This window comes from Stegodyphus dumicola, chromosome 10, assembly GCF_044657685.1.
Source record: "Stegodyphus dumicola isolate Sdum_Otavi_A_Nest chromosome 10, ASM4465768v1".
NCBI classification, from domain to species: domain Eukaryota; kingdom Metazoa; phylum Arthropoda; class Arachnida; order Araneae; family Eresidae; genus Stegodyphus; species Stegodyphus dumicola.
The window spans coordinates 87,200,220-87,224,400 of NC_140777.1; the positions used below are offsets into that span (position 1 = coordinate 87,200,220).

The 24,181-nt window shown below is 29.6% G+C and overlaps 1 protein-coding gene across 5 annotated transcripts in view; it reads left to right on the forward strand.

The window, feature by feature from the left end:
- faf (ubiquitin carboxyl-terminal hydrolase-like faf) overlaps window positions 1-23,834 on the forward strand; it is a 199,447-nt gene extending 175,613 nt beyond the window's left edge. For all 5 annotated transcript variants that reach the window (XM_085825211.1, XM_085825210.1, XM_085825214.1 and 2 more), the window contains 8 exons: window positions 2,990-3,138; window positions 3,249-3,419; window positions 3,935-4,038; window positions 7,248-7,308; window positions 10,524-10,692; window positions 11,878-12,080; window positions 19,990-20,136; window positions 22,133-23,834. In XM_085825211.1, coding sequence (XP_085681337.1) covers window positions 2,990-3,138; window positions 3,249-3,419; window positions 3,935-4,038; window positions 7,248-7,308; window positions 10,524-10,692; window positions 11,878-12,080; window positions 19,990-20,136; window positions 22,133-22,714 — 1,586 coding nt within the window. In that variant the 3' untranslated portion in view covers window positions 22,715-23,834. The remainder of the gene's footprint in view (window positions 1-2,989; window positions 3,139-3,248; window positions 3,420-3,934; window positions 4,039-7,247; window positions 7,309-10,523; window positions 10,693-11,877; window positions 12,081-19,989; window positions 20,137-22,132) is intronic.
- The last annotated feature ends 347 nt before the right edge of the window (window positions 23,835-24,181 follow it).

The following is a 24,181-nucleotide window of genomic DNA, read 5'->3' on the forward strand; positions in this document are numbered from 1 at the left end:
ATTTACTAATATGTAATTTGTATCTACAAAGCGAAAGTATGTTTTGAAATCCGAAATCTGTTTATCAATTTCAGGCTGCAGATTGGAAGTTGATCTGTCAACACTATCCTTATCTTCAGAGCAGATGTTTTTATTTTATTTGGATTATAATTCTGTACTAAGTTTAGTATTTCATCTCCATGTACTCTGTCTTTGATATGATTTAAATCAAGTTCCTCCTCATCACTTCAGATAGTGAAGAAAGTGACCCAGAGGTTATTGAAAACGAAAACATTTCGATTGACAAATTAGTCCCTATTCTCAACACAACAACCTTACAGCATCAAAGCAATTATAGGACTTGAACAGCGGAACTTTGTAACTAAACAAGAAATTATGTCTGTTTAATAGAATTAAAGAGAAAGTATTATCACATGAAACGAAGCAACTTACATTGAAGGAAATGTTTAATAAAGTAAACAAATAAATATTAAGCTTTTTCTTTTTGTAAATTTTGATACCCTTTAGATCATAATTGTTCTTTATTTCATAAATTACGGTTTCATATTTTTAATTATGTAATTTTTGCATGCCATCTTACCAGATTTAAACTGATGATCTATAATCCGGAAAAATCGATAATCCGGAATCGCCGAAGTCCCGACGAGTCCAGATTAACGACTTTTGACTGTATTTGTTTTTTTAAATTATGAATTAATTCTTTTTAGTTTCTTATTGGTTTATATAAATTATATCTAGTTCCTTTTTGATTGATATGCATATTCATGTCGGGGAGGTTTCTGTAGACAAGGGTTTTTAAAATGCATTGGTTTCTAAATTAATTTTTCTAAAAAATTTAATTAAAATTTTTTTAAAAATTTTAATTTAATACTAAACTTTACATTGCTTAATTCTGTTAATTTTTTTTTTAAATTTTAATTTAATACTAAACTTTACATTGCTTAATTCTCTAAATACTTCATCATTGGTATTTTCCTTTTAGACCTTTATTTTAATTGCTAATTTCTAAAGGTACCACTTTATTGGTATTTCTTTTTGGACATTCTTCACTATGTATTTACTTTTGGTTTTGACTTTTACCCTTGCCTGCATGAATGACAAAACACGAATTGAATGATTGTAGAGTTAGATTTGGAGGCAACTTCCCCTTGATAAGTCTGTCTCCTGCCTGCTCAACAGTCATTCACTTATGCATTTTTTAAAAAAATTTTAGATTAATTTTAATTTGCTAAATTGGTGAATTTATTTTCATGGTTTGGTTTTGCTTTAATTTTAATTTGCTAAATTGGTGAATTTATTTTCATGGTTTGGTTTTGCACTTGATTTACTTATGCTATCTGAATTTAAATGATATTGTAGATTAGTTCGAAAAAAATCTTTTATATGTTTTCACATTTTTTAATTATTTTAACTTTAAATTTGCTTTTTGCGTATATACATGTTTGTTAAAATTTAAATTTTATTCCTTGCAGCAATGGCGCAAAGAATTAATTAAATTTGTATTTAAATTCAATTTATTCTTTTGAAACAATTAATATTCCTAATTATATATTAACATGTTCATTATGTGTTGTATGGTTTTTCATAGTTTCACAAATTATCTTTCATAAACTGTAATTGAAGTTCATGACATTACAGTGAAAGACAGTTCATGCATTCCTTTAATGTGGGGGAGAGGAGGAGAAAACTTGCTGTCTTTTACAAAATTATATTATAATGATTTTGACTTTATGGATAAAAATTTTGAAATTTCATTCTATATATAAAATATTTTTTAATCTATATATACCACATTTATTTGGTTATAAAAAAATGCAAATTATGGTTCAGAATAGTGTTGCCTTTAAAAAAGTATATAATGTAGTAGTAATATCTAATGTATAATATTCTTGTCAGAAATTGTTTATTAATTTAAGCTATGCAAATGATCTTAAACTAATATATTTAAAACATCTGTAATAAACAGAGAGGTTGTGTATGTGTCTGCTTGCATGTATTGGATAGCGCAAAAACAGATATGCTCAGATATCCATATGGAGATTATGTATACATAGAATTTTATCAAAGTTCAGCCCCACCCCAAATTTACTGTAAAAAAAACTTCTTTTCTTCCTTTTCCCTCCTGTAAATTTTGCATATCTTTTCGCTTAATGAACAAAATAAAATCCTTACTTTACTGGATGGCTTATGCCATCCAGTATTCAGTAAAGCAGAGAAATAAGTCTTTTAAATGAAGTGCATTCTGGATTTTTAACATAGTTTTCCAATTTTTCACTCATTATCTTGGCTGTTTTTAAATTCTGATATCCACAAATTTGTATTATAAAATTTAGAATATTCAAAGGAAAACTAATTGCCATCTTTCAAAACAAGAATGATATTTATAAAAAAAAAAAAATGTTAATTAGATATTTTTTGCTAGATTTTGGATACTTTTTATATTTTTTCCCGAAATTTATAGCACTCAAATTTTATATAGGGAAAGTTTTCCTTCTTTCAAGATGAACAATCTGACAGTGATGCTTATGACGGTATAATGTCTGCTATGTATGCAAGCTATTTTCTTTCATTTCTCTTTTGAAGTGAAGTTTATTCTAATTTGCTTGTTCACAAGCAAATTAGAATTTTATTTTGCCTGAGATAATCTAATTAGAATCTTATTTTGCCTTTTATTTGCCTGAGTTAGTTCATTTTCAGGAAAAGTTTCTTCATGTATTCAAAAATGAAAAACATTTGGAAATTTTCATGACTTATTTATTTAATGGGCATAAAATATTCATTAAATCAAGATTTTATGATTAATTTTGTTGAGGGAAGTAATTCGCGCTGAAATAAATAAATGCCTCTTTTCTTTGTATAATATCTGTATATTAATTAAATTTGTGTAAAAAAGTAGTATATATTTTTTCTTGCATATACTTTTAATATATTTTTATATGAATCATTTTATATGGTCATCATTTTTAAATTCATCCTATTTTCTTAACAGCTTATCCTGTAGATTCAAGTGCCACTTTAGCTGATCACTTGATTATGGCTGTTCTAAATTTGTTGAAAAAAGAAGTTTCTGAGCATGGTAGACATCTTACGCAGTACTTCAGTCTTTTTGCTATGTTTGCCTCTCTTGGAGTTGCTGAGGTAAAACATGTGTTTTATTGTATACTGATAAAATGTTTAAAAGTTAATCTGGATACTTTCTAAATCTGTTATAATGTAAAACTATTTACACTATCCTCTATATTTTGCAGAGAACCATGTTATTACAATTAAATGTGCCTGCTACGTTTATGAAAGTTGCTTTGGATGAAGGGCCTGGACCTCCAATCAAATACCAGTATGCTGAACTGGGCAAACTGTATCAAGTTGTTAGTTTACTAATTCGTAGCTGTGATGTTAGCTGTAAAACACAATCATCTCATGTAAGAAGTCTTTTTATTATACTCATATAAAGACTAATTTACTTGATGTTGACATTTCTTGTCATGTTTATGTGATAGCTTAGTATTCTGTAGATCAATTGATGTTGCTTAGGACAACTATTTGCCTTACTTTATGAATTATATAAAACCATTGCTTTTTAAACTCATGAAATAAAAAGCCAGTATTTATAATTTTAAAGAAATTTTAGTCCACTTATGTAACAATCTTTGTCAAAATCAAAAATCTAAAATTAGACTGATACAAGATACAAATAAAATTTGCATAATTTCTTTGCGGGTATCATTAATGAAAATTCTGATATTTGTATTTAGTTCTGATTCATTTTCATAAACTGTACTGATAATGTAATAAAGTAGTTATTTGTTATAATCATTTTGCATATTTGTTTTATTTGTCAGTGACATAATCTTTAGATTTGTATTTATATTTTTATTCTGTGTCTTATCTCCACTGAGGATAGAATATTAATTTCTGCTCTTTAAAATTTTTAAAGGGTGGAGCAACATTACCTAATCCCTTTGTGGGTGACAATATTTACCAGGAATATCTAATGCCTATACAACCAGAAGTTGCTGACATTTTGTACAATAATACATGGTAAGCTAATTATTTGAGCTTAATATATCAAGTAATAATAATATATTAATGTTGTGGAATTCAAGCAAAATCAAAATCGCTTTTGCTTCTTGATTCGTTTCACTAGATTATTCAACAAGTGTTCGTATATATATATATACATATATATATACACATATATAATTCAAAATAAAATAAAAAAAATTTTTAATTCTTCTCACATTCAATTTGAAATAAATCACATAAAAAAAAAAAAAAAAAAAAAAAAGAAGCACTGTGACAATCTGCATGAAAAAAGAGGGCAAAATATGCCAAAAAGTGAAATTTAAGTCTTTTGTTGCTGTATCATAGTTGGGGGGGTTGGTGCAGCAGGGTGGTGGTCCAAATTGAATAGGAGAATGAATTTTAAACATATTTTTATTTTACTTTAGTTTACATTATGCATTATTATCAACTCCTGTTGTTGCTGTGAGCACACAATTAGATTAGATTTCAGCCCCCCCCCTTTTTTTTTACTTTGTATTTGTATTTATTTATTTATTTATTTATATAAACCAAAGTTTAGAAATTTCAAGTTAATAAATTATTAAAGTTATGCAGTATGCTGTGAAATTAATTAAATAATTGAGAGAAAACTATAATTAAATAAAAAATTAGATCATGAAAGGGGTGGACAGGAAATGCCAACATTGAAACAGAAACATTTCAATAAAATTAATATAAATTAACAAAATTAATAAAAGTATATACAAATTTTGAAAATTTCTTGCTCTTTTTCAAGCAATTTCACAGGGTCTATGCTTCTTAATTATACTTGGATGATTGTGAATTCAAAATAAAAGAAAGTGCCAATTGATAAAATAAATAAAAAATTTAATTTAATTAAAATAAAATAAAATTATCAATTAAAGATTTAATTAAAATAAAATTATCGATTAAAGTGCTCTTAAAGTGCAACAAAGTATTTTTTAAATTTAATGAATCATCAGTATATAATATGCTTCCACATGATCCTAAGATGGTAACTGTAAAGGTAAATGTTCCATTCTTTAATGTAAATTCTTGATTAAGAAACTAGAACCATTGGGTAACTAAAAGCTATGTTCTAAGTAAGTATTAAATAAATTTTAAACCAAAGAAAGAAGCAGAGAAACCAAAGAATGCAAAACTTCAAAAATTAAAATATTTCAAATCAAAATTCCTAAGGAAAGGAATTTATAAAGAGAAATTTACTAAAAGTAAAAAAAGTGTTTAATAACAAATGCAGGAAAGTTTCCAAATTGAATAAAAAGTGGAAGACTTTTTGCATAAAATTAGGAAATTAAAAATTAATTTAAAAATAAAATTGAATCAATTAATTCGAATAAATAAATTTGAATGGAAAATTAAAACCTGAATGAAGTGTTGTTACTGCCGAGAATGCCGGTAAGAGAACAGATTCGAATTGAGGAGTAGATTGGTAGAGTGATCAATTGGAAATAATATAAAGCAAGAACAGAGTTGAGAGGTAAAGAGGACTTAAAATACTGGACATTGTAAACTGATTCAAACATACTCCAGATAGCTGCCAATTTGCTCTTTTTATGTCTATCCTGTCTTGTTGATTTATCATCGAATTGAAGACAACTTGCCAAAAGAAAAACTCACTTATAGCCCATTACAACTGTTGCTTTATCTGCAGGCCCAGCAGCGATATGGGGGGGGGGAATTGTCATTTACTTTGCACATGACGCATGTTCTGGTAGGTTAATGAAATTAATTTTTTTTATTTTGAATTCTTAATCATCAAGATATAATTCAGAAGAAAATTCCTTAAAAAAAGATCAAGGAATTTTCAATAATTTTGTATATTTAGCCCAAAGGGCATTAGCCCAGAAGGGCTCTTAATTTCGTTTTGCCATTTTAAGTTTGTTCACTGTAAATTTCGGTTCACTTTTCAAATTGTTGCCACCAATTATTATCACCCTGTGTTATATTTAAAGAAATTAAATAATGAAGAATCTGTGTAAATGTACGTATGTTTCTTGCATTGTGATAAAAAAAACTATACCTTGAGCCATCAAATTTCGAATTAAGTAATCTCCCATCAAATATGGTCAGCTAGAAGCCCTAATTTGGAATTTGTTTTATTATTGATTTCATATTTAGTAACACTTCAACAAATTTTTGATTAACAAACTCAACGATTTCAAAGCAAGCAATGCCAAAACTGTATGGGGACTCACACACGCGAGACTGTGTATCGGAAATTCCAAAAATATACTCATTTTAAAATTATTTTGCGATATTGCGGTTAAATTGAATTTCATGGTTTAAGTGCAAAGAACATTTAATAAATAAAGGTAACACAGAAAAGGTTAAAAAAAGTTCCTTTGGTCATAATGTAAAATCTGAAAGCTTTCAGCTTTATATATATATATATATATTTATATTTATCAGTTTTTTAGTCTCATACTGCAATAATTTTATTGAAATTTTTGGTGTTTTTCCACTAAGTATACAATAGAATACTTGATAAAACTTTATAAAATAAGATGCAAATTATCCAATTCACATTTTGATTTATTTAACACAAGTTGCTTATGTGAGCCTGGAAATATTGCAACATTTCCGAAATCGAAACAATAGGAACATTTAATAGCGTACCTCCCAATATCAAGTCTAGAGTGTCAGTGAACTTCGATGCCTGTGTGCTTCTCCTGTCTTCAAGCCGCATAACCACCTTTTTTCCTTTGTTTTCATCCGACGTGCGCCTTTCAAGAAATGTAGTCTGGTGGTCGCTACAGAAATGTTTCTGTTTTGATGTGTTTATGTTCTTATAGAATATTGAATCCTTTCTTCATCTAATTTTTTGTGTAATTTTTGGTTTAATTATTAGTGTTCTTGAATGTATATATTCTGTAATACTGTATATATGTACAGTATTATGGAAATTTTTTTACAACAAAAATATCCCCAAACTATTTTCACACGAATGCTGCTGGAAAGTTAATTTCATTTCTTTTGCGTCTTTGTGGAGTTGGTTTGGATTTCATTACTTTTTAGTCTATAATTATATATAAATATATAAATTTTTGCACTTTTTTAGCAAAATAAAATTTATTTAATTATCAAGTTGAATAAATTCATTTTAAGGGGGGTCTTAACTGTGTAAGAAACATTTTTTTTTTTTTTTTTTTTTTTTTTTTGGTAATATTTACCATAAGCTTTATTTTTCTACTTCATTTCAGTTATCTGAAAAAAATTGTAGAAGATGCAAATAATTCAGAAGATACATTAAGGCTTTTAAAGGTAAGGACTTCTTACTGTATTGTGAATGTTTGTTTATGATATGTGACTCTTCAGTTAAACTTTTATAATATTCCTTTTTGTGTATGTTATGAACTGATTAATAAATCATTGTCTGTCGTCATTATACATGTTGCTGTGTAAGTGCTATTATTATCTATTTTATGGTCATTATGAGTAACTGATAACATTACAGCATTCCCAATTACCTGGAAAGTTGGGGAAATGTAAAATGGTGAGGGAAGTTATAAATGTTTTCTAAGAATGGGGAATAATCAAAACTTTTCCCAACATGTCAGAGAAAGGGAACAGAATATAGATGAGTTTTTCAAATATTCAAAAGTATGTGTTTTGAATAGTTACCAATAAATTATCATGTCATAAAAAAGAAAGCAGATGAAGAGTTATTGAATTTTTTACTTGCATTCATGCAATTTTATCAATGTATACTTCACCCTTCAATTTAGAAAAGTAACTGTTGCATTACTTCTCTCTGTAAAAGTAATATACTGTCGTTCAAGAATAGGTAAGTCACCAAATTGTGTGACCTAAATTATTAATACATTTTTCAGTTAATTCTGTTTCAGTGTAATTCTGTTATCCTAAATTTTATTTTGGAATGTATTTTCATTATGAATAATTTACTGTTATAAAATTTATTTTGCAAATGAACAGTTTCCTCCTAGATTTGATATTTTTTTTAATCTTAGCCACTTTCTCTAATGGTTTAAAAACCTATTTCTTATATACATTTTGTATTTGCATCACAGTAATAAATTAGATAAATTAAACTTTTATTATGTTTCTAGTTATTTCATTTTATTTTCTTCTAAATAAAAAATGATCACTTGTATTTAATTTGATAATTAGATTTGATCATGGAAAACCAGGGAAATTAAAAGTTAATTTGTTTTTAATTTGGTTTTGATCACCATTATTTGAATAACACATTATTAGTGAATATGTTAAGTATTGTTAATTAAAATAATAAATTATGTTAGCTGTTTCAATATTTTTGTCACTTCCTAAGTAATTCTGTTGAATATTGCGTAAGTTATACTGCTCTTAAATAATATTGTATATCATTATAAAAATATCTTATTTGTTTTTAATTTATTTAAAAACAATATCGAATGTTTTGGATTAGTATTCTTAAACATTTTTTAAGGTAATATAAGATTAACAATCAAATTTCCATTCAGTATCAGAGTCTTGAAATCTTAGCTAGTGGTATAGCAAATGTACATATGTTGAGATAAAGTGAAGTTTGTGTTTAACGTAATAAATGGATGTCTTGCAATAGTAAAACATCCGAAGTTTGTGTTTAAGGTGATAAATGGATGTCTTGCGATCCTAAATAGATGTATGCTGTGCAGTATAACATATAATTTTCCATTTGTAGAACAAAGACGTGAAGTAGAAATGTCTGTGTGAATTTTTTCTTGTGTAAAATTTTATCTTAAATATGGATAAATTATGTATGATTTGTAGCCATTAATAATATTGGTTCAATTTATTAAAATTACACATATTTCTGCTATAACTTGCATAAATGTTTAAGAAAATAAGGGCTCTACTCTTATATGCGCCCTAATATCACCAAATGTGTTCTGCGCTGGTTTTTGGCGTGATTGCATGTTGTATGGCAACCCTGTTGACGTTGGAAAATCTTTTGCTGGAGTGGTTTAATTGCTCGTTGGTTCGTGTCGTGCGTGTTTTGAAATGGCCTGTGTAACAATGATAGATGTGGTGGAAAGGTTTTAATCACGTATTTTAGATTGTGTGGAAAGTAAATTTTAGTATTGAAAGGTACAGTGTTGGAGTCGTTAATGAGTCTTTTGTTCACGGGTGTGTTTATGAGGATTGAAGTGTATTTTTGGAATTTCTGTGGGACTTTTAAAACAGAGTCCGAAATGCGGAGCTGCTATGAGAACTCGGACGAAAAAGGGCGTTTCTGATAGTTCTTGTGTGGATTTGCAGTTAAATGGTTGCTGGTAAAGTATGTGGCTGTCAGCGAAGTTTAGGATTTGAATTGTGGTTTTCGTGTAGTAAGTTAACTTTAGAGGAAGTTTTTATCATTACTTTTGAAATTTTGAATCGCAGAAAGACGTGATATAGCAAAATCAGGGCAATTTTGTTCAGAGACAATTTGTTGTGTGAGTGGGGAAATTTTATTCAGGAATGTATTATGGTAAGTGCATTTTATTTTTATTTTGTAGAATGTTATGTTCATTGTTTTTTTTACTATGAATTTCTGTTGTTATCGTTGTTTTTTGAATTGTTTGTAATTTAGTTTATTTGGTTGATTTGTGCGCAATGCCTAGATTGTGCAATTCATAGATGCTTTTTTTAATTTAAACAGAATGCTGTGTATATGGTATTCTTTGAAATTTATTGTTGTTATGTTAATGTATTGAAGCGAGGTGTGCATAGTTTAGATTCCTTTGCTGCTTAGAATGTGCAATTCGTAGATGTTTTTTTTTTTTTTTTTTAAGTTAAAACATATCACGGTGTACATGGATTCTTGTCAAATATTTTTGGTTGGAAACTTTACGTTTTTGCTATCTAAATTTTTTGTTTTTGTTTTGGGTTTTTAGCTTAAATTTTGTCTACAAAACGTGGTTTTTGCATAAGCGAAAACCGCGTTTTTGGAGACATTTTAGGCGTGAAATTTTAAAATGTAGACAAAAAATTTAGGTAGTAATATGGCGGTGTGGAGTTTCTCGCCAAAAATGTTTGGCGAGAAATTTGGCAACTTGAGGGCGCATATGAGAATAGTTCCAAAATAAGTTATGACAAGAAATTTGGCGACTTGAGTAGTTCCAAAATAAGTTATTGTTTTTATAAGATCATATTATTCAGTGTATTATCATTTAATAGATTTATTTATCATTTGATTAATTTGTCCCTTTATCTCGATTTCTGATCTGATAATACAACATTTATCAGCTTATGAAGCTGATTTTAGAACCTTTAAAGCATTTTGCAGTCAACTTAACCATCAGATATTTAATTTAAAAAAAATATTGTATATCTATGAATATGACAGAAAAATGTCCATTATAAAATATTTGAATTTGGAGTTTTCAAATATGTACTTAGATTAATGTGGATCCATATTAGCTGAAAACTGATATATATTGTGTGAAGTTTTGATCAAGATTTTTTGCAAATTTCCCATTAAAGAATTTTAAGGAAAGCATGTAATTTTATTTCAGTTTTGCTCATGGGAGAATCCTCATTTTTCTTCCATGGTTTTGAATGAATTGTTATGGCAAGTATCATATTCATATACTTATGAGCTTAGACCCTACCTGGATTTGTTATTGCATATGATGCTTCTGGAAGATTCCTGGCAGAATCACCGTATCCATAATGCATTAAAAGGTATGTAAATCACTTAATTATGCTTTGATAGAATATGGGAATGAAGAGAATGCAAGTAGTATTATGTGTAAGTGCATATATATTTGTATATCCACAGTGTTTCATATGAGAAAGCTTAAATTCTGAAAATTATATACTGTGATGTTTTGTGATAAATTCATAAATTCAAAATGTGAAGTATGAAATTGTAAAATGAAATTTTCATCTTATTCTAAAAAATAAACTTTTTGATACTCAGATGGTATTTCGGTGGGAGACCTGATTTTTTGCCATATTCTTGCAAACTTGGATTACGATGCATTTCTCCTGACTCCATGTTATTTATAAAATTTCTTACCATTTTTATGTAGCTTAATCTTTTCCTGGGAGCTGGGACATTCACTGCATTAAATGAGGCTTATTAAATGAGAAATTTGGTTTACTGTGTAGATTTAAAACTTGCTACTTTTAATAGGGATTAGAAAATGGTAGACCATCTTGATTTGTTTTTCTGATCCTTGCTGACTGAAGAGTTGACTTAATAGCTTCAATATATGAAAAATTAGTCTCTATAGCTCACATGGAAAGGTTAATGCTTCATTATATACATCCAAAAGTGTGGATTTATAATGAAATCACTTGGTTTTTGTCTATGTCCTTTCATCATTATTTATTCATTGTTATATATCTTCATCATCATTTCTTAAATAATGCACATGTATCTGAAAATGTCATGTATAATTTCAAATTAGGTACTGTTGTGATTCATCTGGCTTTATACTGCCAGTGAACATAAAACAAAAGTAAGGCTTTTTCTTTGTAATTCTGTCATGCTTGTGATAATTATGTTTGTTTGCAAGTAAGATACATACTTACTCTTACATATTCACATATGTAATACACTGATTATTTTATTAAAGAAATATAATACATGATGTCTACCATTTGTCACTGTTTTTTCAGTTTCACTTGGGGTAAGGAGCAGTGTTCTTAAATATGTTCATTATTTTAAGAAAGATACTTTTCTTTCAGTATAATTTTTGTTGCTAAGATTTTTTTTAAAATTGTTTGGTATCTCTGGATATGTTATTTATATAATCTATTGATTAAATATATTTGCTCTAATAATTGTAATGAATATTATTCAAAATTTTAAAACAGTATTGAACACACCTATATGTACATTCTATTTCATATTTATTTTAGGTATTCCTGATGATAGAGATGGATTATTTGATACCATTCAGCGTAGCAAGAATCATCATCAAAAAAGAGCATATCAGTGTATAAAATGTATGGTAACTTTGTTTGTCACTTGTCCTGCTGCAGCTCAAATGTTGCAGAGTAATGGGGATTTGAAACGGAAATGGTCCAGTGCTGTTGAGTGGTTGAATGATGAACTAGAACGTGTAAGTTACACCCCCCTTTTTTTAATATAGCTTTATATCTAGACAATTATATTCTGCATAGCAGAATATAAAATTGTTTTTAGATATAACTTGAATGACAAAAATTTCAAAAATACTCATATTTTTAATAAAATATCTTGAAATTCCTGTGGGCATCAAGCTGTGAATCCCACACCTAAAGGTGTGTTGTAGCTATGAATTCCTCATCTGTTTAGCTATGTATTCCTTGAACTATTTTAGCTTAGGAATTCCTCATCTACTAGTCAGAAGTGGTTGTGATTTTAAAAACTCCAGTCAGAATGCAAGTTCTCCAAACACTTCAAAAGATGATGATTTCTTGGGGGCGGTTCTGGTGAATATATGGGAGAACAATTGTTTTGTAACTCAATTCATATAGTGTTAGTCTCCCCCCCCCATACACTTTATTTCCTCCTGTGTGACACGTAGGAGTTAGTGTTGTCATTTTACACAAGGACACTATCTGTTCATGAATGCTGACTGGTTCAGGTGAAGTTGATGACATAATGGCTTCAATACATGCACTGCATAATTTGCATAATAATAATCTGAATTTATGGTTTTACTCTGTCTGAAGAAGACATTATAAATGGTGCTAGCATATCACCACACAAGCAAGAGCACATTATGAGGATGAAGAGGTAGCTTTATTAAACACTCTTTCAACCAGTGAATGGATCCATTTTGATTTTCATATCAGACCCACTTTTCCATTGCTGTCCATAATTTAATACAAAATCCCTTCTCAGTTGTTTTTCAGCATGAAGACTGTTTATACTTCTATCTAACATGCCTTCTTTGTGCAATAAGGTCATAAGGGAACCCATGCATTTGATTTCTTCTTGTCTTTCACAGCCTGATGCCAAAGCTCTTTTCTGTAAACCTATATATTTTCTGAAAGTTGATGTCACAAGTAAACTGTGAAATCTTATTGGCAGAGGGACAAGCATTTAGGAGCTATAAGATCCACAAAGTATCGGTAAAATATTGGAATCATAACGCCAAACGTTGCTAAAATGCTCGTTTCACATATTTATATGAACTAATAATATGGTAAGAAGGTGGAGATCTCAATATAAAGGAAAAATAACTCATTGAAAAGAAACAATATACGTTGGGATGCTGAAAATCTGACTTGTTATTGACTTCAAACAAAATCTATTACAAGAGACAATCAATGTGCATTTCATCAAACAAACATTGAGACGGGCAGAAAGACAGTTAACATTGTGCACATTTTACAAAAGCGATAGGCTCACACTTTGCACACTCATCATTTGTCAATGAATCGAAGCAATAATGCATTGGTGTAGTCCACATGCCAGGTTTGTCATCCAAGTATCCGCCCTTATAAAAGCATACTTAATCAAGTTCTTGAAATGATGAGTGCTGAACTGATATAGCGAAAAGTCTGCAGGGCCAGAAAACTATTGCGATACCAAATAAGCTGCCGTGTCTCATTAATGACTGTGTCCATTATGTAACAAACAAAAGATCTGTATTGTCTGAAGCAACGAATATCTAGAGGCTGGATCTTTCCCGTGCATCCTTCAGGTACCAGTTCTTTCTATAGGACTTTACCATCAGGTACTTTGGAAGCAGACAGTACATGATCATACAAGAAATAGAGACATCATTACAAGACTATATCCACTATACACACTTTAATGATACTTTATGAATCCTATAGCTCCTAAATGTTTGCCCCTCTGCCCCTAAGATTTCACAGGTTGTCTACTTGTGACATAAGTTTTCAGAAATTATATGGGTTTCCAGGAAACTGGTATCAAAGGAGAGAAGGTTTACTTGTCAGGGGAGTGGTAGACATTAAATTTCTTAGCTGTCTCACGAGCACTTTGGCAGATGTGAATGATAATGTACAATAATTTTCCTCAATTTAATGATAACATTTGATAAAAATTGCTATTGAGCCTATGTTCTAAAGTTATTGAGCTTCCACAATCTGCCTCAGGAAAACCATCTGAAAAAATTGTGGTTGAATCCAACAGGTTTGTCTTGAAGTGATGTATCATCATCATGAAATTTCTCAAAGCATTGACAAATGGTGCATTCACTACCTATATGGTCCAAATACTGCATTAATAATGTCTGCTGCAAAATGAATTTGTTTTGAACTCATTAAAAAAATCACTTTCAGTTGTGTTAAGTCCATTGTCCATATGGCTTATTGCAGTATAACACTGTAATGTGCTACCAAATGCCCAACACAGCTTACCAATCACATATTTACAAAGCGCATAATGCAATCCTTCTGATGTGTGTGCTTATCTTCAATGGTCATTTCCGCCTTAAATTCAACCACTTCAAATACATCAACCCAATGTAAATTTCTGATCATTTAGGTTCTTAAATTTATTATATTTAATTACCTTATAAACAAGCTTATTTCTTCTCTGTAGTTTCTAGCATGAAGTATGTATAATCAGTTTAGGATACATTCATTCATATTCATCACTAATACATCTCTCCTAGTAATTGTTCAAAAATATTTGCTTTTCATGGGAAATTGTACTTCATATAACTGCCATTCAGTGTAATATTTAAATGTGCTTCTGTTTCAAATTTTTGTTGTCATGAACTTCTACTTATTTTTTATGACACCTGTGAACTTACTTTGTGACAACTGAATTTAAATAATGATACTGGTCACACTTTAAACACATTCCTTTAATTTTTTATTTCATGTCTTATATTTATTTCCATTCTAATCTTTAACTCCTACCTTCTTAAACCCTTCGAGCCGGGTAGCGAAAACGCGCGCTTATCGCGGAGGCCGGCAGTGTCTTCCGCAAGCGTCTCTCCAGGGCCAGGGGCTTTTTTGTTACTAAGCCTCCATGAAATTTCCGAAGTATCAACGCATTGTTTAATAATGCTCTATAGAGTATTTAAACGGCTTATGCTTTATAAATATTTATATATATATATACTTTAATTACCTTATTTCTTGTTTAAATGCATATTTTACACATTTTATTTTAATTACTTACCATTTTATGACTTTTAACATTATACATCTGAAAACTAAATATATTACTTAAAATTCTCTTTTCGTATGAAAAATTTGAAAACAGGGATCTACACACAGTCCTACGTTACATTCTTTGAACTCGTAATAACTCATTTGCCGTTTTGGAGGATTTTTCCGGGAATGTGAACAAACGAAGCATCGTCGTCTCATTTTCTTATCAGTCTCTTCTGAACAAAGTTTTGGAAAATGTCTTTCAGTTAATCTTTCAGAATCAATATCTGAAATATTTTGCATCATTTCTGCTATTTCATGCTCTGTTAAACATTTTCGACGCTTCGACATTGCAACGGTAAAAACAGAAAGAATTCACGTCTAACAAGATCTAATTATTTTCTAAAAACTGAACTGTAAACCAAAATACTCAACGCTTTAGCGCATATAAAACTTCTACTTACAATAAACAACTACCACGTGCGAATAAAGTGCGATTTAAAGAGACGTCATAAATCACGCCATTCGGAAACATTTAGTTCCCCCGTTTGTTTATGTAATCAAAAACACGTGTATGTGAGTCATGCTTCTCTCATTTCGAGTAGAAGGTCTAATCTACATGTATCTGAAACCATATGGACATACAGTGCCATCTTGTGGCAGAAATTATAGTTTGAAAAACGTTCCAGGACACTGGCACAAATACGTGACAGTCGGTAGAAAACGAGAAAATGTTCTGTCACACCTGCGTGTCGGCTGGTAGGTGAGTGTGTTCGTTGCTGGCACGTAGACGTGACAGTCAGCGTGAAGGGTTTAATATGAATATAGAGAAATTTGTGGACAAATATTAGTTTCATATCATAAAATTTAGGATCATGAGTGGAATGTATGAATACTTCTACTTTAAGTGAAATCAATATTCAGTTAAATTAATAACTGAATATTGATTTTACTGATGTATTTGTATATGTACATAAATTAGTTTCAGATTAAAACTTTTAGAGGCCCTAAGCACTTCAAAGAATTTGGTATCAAACCCCCTTTCCCACACAGATATATTTATGCCAGCTTTTTTCTTCATTACTATTTCTATGCATTCTACAGTAAAACTGGCAATGGAAACTTTTTTGGTGTCTTCCCTTTCCTTGATGCCCTATGCAAATACTTATATTGCTTAACTGTTAACCCAGCCCTGTAAAAAATGTTAGCTAGCTAATCCTGGTGTATTTGAGTAAAATCCTTTAAATTTAACAATATGTTTTTTTTTTAAACTTAAAATAATGCAGCTAGAAAAAATACTTTAAAAAAAGTACAATTATTACAATATTTGAACTGTTGTATATATTCAATTTCACATAATTGTGGCATAATTGTATATATAGTTTCACATAATTGTGGCTAATCTTAGAACACATACCATAGAACATACTACTTGCTAAGAATATGTTCCAAGATCTACTACAGTTATATGAAACTAGGATTCTGAATGCATGTAATGCAGTATTTGTAGATAAATACAGAAACATTTCATTGATAAATTATTCTTAGCAGTATCAATGTTTGATGAAACAATTATAAAACTGTATATTAACAGTATACTTTTGATTTTTTATTTTTTTTCCCTCTTTCTGTTTTTTAAACTCATCAAAAGAAACTTGTTCAGAAATGGTGTTTTTATTTCAAAAATTTAATTGCTACTTGAATGAAACATTTGTATCAGTAGTGGTGTAGTGAAATAAATGTACAGCTACATTTTGAATAATAAAGTATTTTCTTTATTAAATAAATATACAAGTCATTTATATGACATTAATTTACAATGAAATATTATCTAGCATCTACATTTGCTATTTTGAATCGCTCATTATTAATACATGTGAGCTAGCTAACCAAAATATTAAATTCATATCCACCAAAAGATATAGGATATAGTTTATTTGCAGTATCTTTAATTTTTGGAGTATTAATTCTTTAAACTATTAGGTATAAATTGAAATTTGCAGATCAGTATCAGAGTGAAATTTTATTTTTAATCTTAGTTTTTATATTTTTAAATAAAAAATGTGTTTTATAAACTTTTTTAAAGTAACTGTAAATTTCTAAGTATTATTTTAGAATCTGAAGATTTTGTATTGCATTTTTAAAATTTTTTAGAGTCTAATTCAAGATACAAAAATGTATTTTTCAGAAGTATTATTATATTTTTCTAAATTTTTTAACTAATGTACTATGATACATATGTGCTTTGCTGAAATTTGCTTTTTTTTTTAATTACTATTCTATCTACAGGGGCGTTTACGCATTTTTGCAAATAGTTCCGATGAGGAATTTTTTTTTTTTTTTTTTTTTTTTTTTAAAGTTTCGGAATGAAAATTTTTGGCAGCAACTTATAATTTAAAATGGGAAATATTATCTGTTACTTTCGAATTTTTTATTCTTTCAGAATGTCACGGGTAAATAAGCTGTGGGTTGAGGGATATGTTTTTGAACTTTCTGAAGAGAAATATGCCTATTACATAATTCAAAAGTGTTTAAGTGCAGGATATTAAAATGTCTAAGTAAGCAATATTGTTAATTGGAAAGGCACATTACTTGGAAAGAAGCAAATATCTGAAAAAGGTACATATTGTTTCTAATGTGTATATAAAGTTAAATTGGTAATAAGAGAAAAATCTACTGATGGAAAAATCATTTGTATTCAGAGTCTTTAAATACATCTGTAGCAAAATTGTATAAAATAATCAACCAAGGTTTATACCTTAAGCTAAAAATGTTCATCAGCTTTTGCTAAAGCATGTGGCTCGAGGCAGATCAGTTTGTAGAACCTTGCATGAAAACTATTTAGCAAGAGATTAATGGAAATACATTGTGACCCTTGATGAAGCATAGATTTATCTGAATGACTGCAACAAGAAAATGCCTATTTATTATTGAAAATGAAGAGTAAAATAATGTACACCCCTGATGTCATCAATTAGGGGTTGTGACTGTCACAAGATTCTCTTACAGTGGGAAATTAAAAATAAGAAGAGTGGGGGGGGGGAAATGTTAATTTAATGTACTATCAAGTTTTACATCCAATATTTACAGAAGAATTTCTTCTGGAATAAAGTCAGTGGGATATTTCCATTTCTTTATCCCACTGATTTTCGAAGAGTTGTTACTTAATCAAGGCAGTGCAACAAGTTGTACTTCATAAAGTACTACTGCATACATACCTTGAAGAAAAAATGAAGACTGATGCAAATATTGCGTATGTACCTTTTCAACATATTCCTGCAAATTCCTGTGACATTTCATCTGTAGAGACATTCTACATCTAGAAAACAGCTCTTTCGACATGTAAACTCAACACGATTGATGAATTCTGGAAAGGAATGCAAACCAGTACCCTTGGAAATTTTATGAAAAGACCTTTTATTATGGAAATCACAATGCAGACTTATAGTCAAGGAAAAAGGGGTATCAGATGGAACATTAAAAAAAAATGCTCGTTATGTTTAAAACATTATTTAAACAGCCCTGAAATCTTTCTAAAAATGTGGTTGATGATATTGATGATGAATTCAGCATTTTTCTTGTCCCGTACTTTGTTTATTTTTTACTCACTTTGTAAAGTACTACTGAACACAACAGAAGTATCTCACTATTGTGAGATACTTCTGGGATGTATTTAATTTAATACTGAAGAATTGCAATTATTTTGAATAAAAATGAAGACGTTTTGTACAGTCAAAAGTCGTTAATTCGGACACCCATAATCCAGAATGATCTATAATCCAGACCTCAAAGCTAAAAACTTTCTGCGCATGCCGCGTTGACACATGCACACAAGCGTTTACACGTGTGCGTAAGACATTGACTACTGCGCATATGCGTGTGCGCAAGTGCAGAATACGTTTTCCCCTGCGTGTTTAATGTATAACGGACAGTGTAAGCTAAAATTATCTAATTATCTATTTCAGTTAATGTTAATGATTGCGTTGTTCCTTAATCTTCGAATTGGATCCCGCTTATTATTTTTTGCAGACTGTAAGAGCAATACTATAAAAGTAAACTTGAACTTTCGATTATGTCAAATAGAATTTCCGATGCTGGAGCTCCCAAAGGATCGTACAAAACAAAAGTATGTTTCGATGTCCATCAAACAAAAAGTGGAATTGCTGCAAAAAATGGATAAAGACATGAAGAATGTGACAGAGAGGTTAGTGAAAATGAAAAAATTTTGATTGACAAGTTAGTCGTTATTCTCGGCACAGCAATTAACGAGACTTGAACATCGGAACTTTGTAACTGAACAAGAAATTATGTCTTTTTATAGAATTAAAGAGAAAGTATTATCACATAAAAAACGAAGCAACTTAAACAACTTACATTGAAAGAAATGTTTAATAAAGTAAACAAATAAATATTAAGATTTTTTTTGTGTGTATGTGTGTAAATTTTGATACCCTTTAGATCATAATTGTTCTTTATTTCATAAATTACGGTTTCATATTTTTAATTTTATAATTTATGCATGCCATCTTACGCGGTTTAAACTGATGATCTATAATCCGGAAAAATCGATAATCCGGAATCGCCGAAGTCCTGACGAGTCCGGATTAACGACTTTTGACTGTATTAAAATTTTAAGTAAAATAATCTTTACTGAAAAGCATATAAATCATTTACGAATAGAAAAGCAAAACTGTACTAAATTTCCTTACCAACATTTTGTGCATTTTTTAATACTTCTGATTAAAACCATGTATTATTAATGCAGCCATTATAAGTATTTTTCACCTTATATTCAAAATGGCAGAAAACTGCCATGATGTTTTTTGTTTATAACATTCTTGTCAAATAAATATCTTAAGTCTGTACAATGGACAATGAATTCAATGATTTTTTCTTTTTTTTTTCCTTCAGAGACCTTATGCAGCCAATGCTCAATATGGATATAATAATTGGTCTCCACCTGCACAATCTAATGAAACATCAAATGGCTATTTCTTGGAGAGATCTCACACAGCTCGTATTACTTTAGCTAAAGCTTTTGAAATTTGTCCTGATGAGGTAGAGTATTTGAAGAACTGAATGCTTTAAAAAATGTTCTCCTGCAATGAATATAATTTTTTAATGAATTTTATTGTAATAAGATACGTTTTAAAGTCATGTTTATTTTTATGTGAAGGATATCAAATTTGCTCCTCACACAAGTTTTTAGCATTGTGAAGGTCTACTGTATTTGTGCAAATAAGTCTTGAATGTAATTAAAATGCTGTACTTATTAATTAATTGTTTGTATTGTAGGAAATATAAGTATCTTTAAGAACAGTTCTTTTTTTTTTTTTTTTTTTTTTTGAGTTGTCAAGCCATTTTGACAATTTCAGCAGGTAGGTAAACTTAAAACCCATGTGAAAGAAACAAACTAATTTTTAATGGAGAATATTATAGTTTCTTCCCTTTTGAAGTACTGTGTAAAGGAGATGTTACATTCTTAGCAATTTTATTCAAGATGTGACTTCGAATATATATTGATACTTTTCCTTTGTTCCAAACAGCTAAATAAGTTAGCTGTTTTTACATACACACACACACACATCCCACCACCATTTCCATAATTTTGCCTATGTGTAATATAAATGTTGTCAAGTTTTTCTTAAGAAAATTATCATTGTAGATCATCAATGACAATTTCTCTCTTTTTGTCAGTCATCATGTACTGCACCTTAATCAGTATATGCAATCCATTTGCTGACATATTCAAAATAAAAGGCATCAAATATTTACTAGCACGTATAATGCATTTGATTATGAATCACTTTAGTATATCAAATGACTTAAGTGAGCAGGTTACATGATACACACCAGGACAGAGTCCGACCTTGTGTGTATTATTGTAATAAAACTGATAGCAGTTATGACTAGTATTTGGATGGTAGTCATTTTAGAGCAATAAATTATTCTTGATGTAGAGAAAAACACTAAGTCAAGTCAGAAATCCCAACATATTAGTAGAGATGGTGAATTCCAGTTGCATCACTGCTTAAGAAAACAAGAAGTTGTGGTGATGTAGTAGTGATGTCAGGAGCAAAAAATTTCCTATAGGCTGAATGTAAGGAAGGAGTTAAGAAATAATACCTCTAGAATAGTTGGACTAATGTTAGAGCCATACATAATTTAACGTAAATACAAACTTCTTTGGCGAGATGCCCCCCCCCCCAAGTATTTGATGGCTTGTGGAGTAATAATTTTTGTAACAAACGACACAGAAATATATCTTTAAAATATGAATTAATGATCTGTATAATGTTCCTGGAAGTCCTTAGGTAATTAGTTTGTAGAATAACTTTTCTAGCCATACAGGATCAAAAGCCTTAGAAATATCAAAAAACGGTGCAGCACTGATTTGTGATTTTGAGAAACTTTAGGAAAATATGTTGTCACTCTGTACAGTTAATGGCTTGTAGAATGCTTTCTTCTGAATCAATGTTATTGTGGTACAATTACATTCATTGATTCTATAAATTTAAGCATTCTGTGCAGGACGATAGCCTCAGTGATCTTGCTCAGCATGCAGAGAAAACTTATTGGTCAATATGATGAAGGTCATACTAAAAGTGTCGTAAACAATCTAGAAATTACTAATGCAGTGCGAAAAAATTTATAATATGCCTATCGTATTTTTATGTTGAGCGTAATTTCTGTGCATTTTCATTGTTTATATACTTTTTTTTTTTTTTATTTATATCTGGTGCATGTTTTGAGAATTTTTGAATATATTGTTTTTAAATTCCTATTGTGAAATTTATTGTTGTAGTTTTATTTCTGATGATCCATGATAGTTGCTTTGATTTTCCTTATTTTATCCTTTAATAATACGTATAATTAATGTAATTTTTAGTACAGTGAATGTATGTGATATATTATAGTTGATAATTTTTTTAAACACTTCTGCTGTTAATGTAATTTTTAAAGATGTAAGTTATGTACCTCAGTACTGAAAATCATAACAAAATCAATTTTATAACAAATTTAACATTATTTCTATTCTGTGTATGTTTTCTAGGATATTGAAGATCAAGATATGTCAGAGGATGGTGAAAGCCCTCCACCTGAAGATAAAGTTCAAACATGGCAGGGAAATGGTCCTAGTATTCCTCAGCATCCTAGTCCTCCACCTCCTGCTCCATCAGACAGTACTGGTCCCATACCCAAGACACCAACTCAAAGATTACCAGTTCTTTCTTCCTCTGAACTTATTGTTGAAGAGCCTGTAGAACCCTCTTTTATGTCGTCCAATAATGGAAGTTCGTCGGACACTCAACACACTTCTGACTCTACATCTAGCTCCATAACAACAACTGTGTCACCAACAAATGTTACACTTAGTGAAGAAGGTGTTCAATCACAGCTTCGGAAACAGCAAATTCCAGCAGCACCTGACAGGTTGACAGAAAAAGTTGTAAAACCTTGTGATCATAATGATGAAACAACATTGTCATGTGAAAAAGATGACACAGAATTTGTAAAGACTGCAGTGGAATTTGTTTCCAGCATGGAGCCTGACAAACGAAGATTTGTCAAAAGTCATAGTGTCTCTAGAAGAAAAAATCCACAAAATTATTATTTATCTAAGAAGGATTTTTGATCTTCAAATTGAGGTTTAAAAAAGTATGTATAAATAGCATCTGTCAAGAATGGGCCTGTTGAAACTGTGTACATGCAGAGATCTGTGAGTTATTTATTTTGCAGTTTCTGCTACACTGTGGAGATGTCAAAAGATAACAGGCATAAGAAAGCCTCCTTATTTTTGTTTATTTGCTGCGTTTCTTTTGCTTATACAAAAATGAACATTTGAAATGTTCACTACCCCATGTGAATTGTAGATAAAATTTGGTTTTTAAGTCAGTTTTTCAAATATTTGTTTATAGCAATTTTCTATCTGCAATGCATTTTCAGTTGTGGACTAAGCATTGTGTATTTATTATGATACAGATCTTCTGCTGTCTCTACAGATGCTGAGATGTATAAATTCAGACTTGTGTACCTTACATGGTCTCTGTAGATGTACAAGATTGGAAAAATTTATGCAGAATCATAGCTCCATAATGTTTGAAGTGTTTCTAAAGCTATTTTTTTTAATTCTGTTTTCATTATGCTATGGCTTGTTTGCCAATTATATGAAATCACCTTGTTTGGGAAGTAATGCATTTTTTAAAATTGTAATACAATATTGATTAAGAAAATGGCATTTATTTCAAATACACCCTTCCCTCAAAATATACAAATAATAATAATAATGGTTCAAGTAAATTATCTTGTCAATAGGTACATATCTGCAGTTTACATGCTGAACAAAAATTATGTTGTCAAGATCTATCTGTTGCCTATGTTTAAGGCAAAATGAAGCATCATTGCTTTGAAGAAAATTTAAAGTTCATCAGAAAATATACCTTTAGTGAAACAGTTATAGTATGTAAAATATTTGTAATTTTGTTGCTGATTTTAGAGATTGTAATGGTGTAACGTTTCAAAAAGGAGTTGTAAACTCTTCCTGAATATTTATTTGAAAATAAAAAATATATATAGTAGTGGCAAATTTGAAAGCAAAACTTTCAAAAATACAATAGACATGGAATTTTATCAAAGTTTATGCTCATGATTACACCATGCTTTGTTTATGTCAGTACATATGTAAAGATTTGGACATTCGTAATATTCTGTAATTTAATTGTATTATCTGAAATAAAGACTAATTTTAATATTCATCTTTCAAAAATTTGAGGTTTATTATGACAGTTTACTTTTGATTTTTAACAAAAGTCATTCATATGCCATAAATATAATTGGTTTTGAAATTATTAGCTCGTTTGCTTTTTTTTTTTTTTTTTTTTTAATATATTCTTTCCGACCAACAGCCATTTTTGATAGATCTTATAATTTTGGTTAATATTTATAATTTGTATTTATATATACAATATGGTTGTTTGTATAGATGTGTTAAAGCATTTAATTTCAAATATAATTAAATTTTTAAAACTTCCTTTTCTCCATGAGTGACCAAGTGATTAATACTCCTGAATGCCGAGAATTCAATTTCAGGTGAACGAGCTGG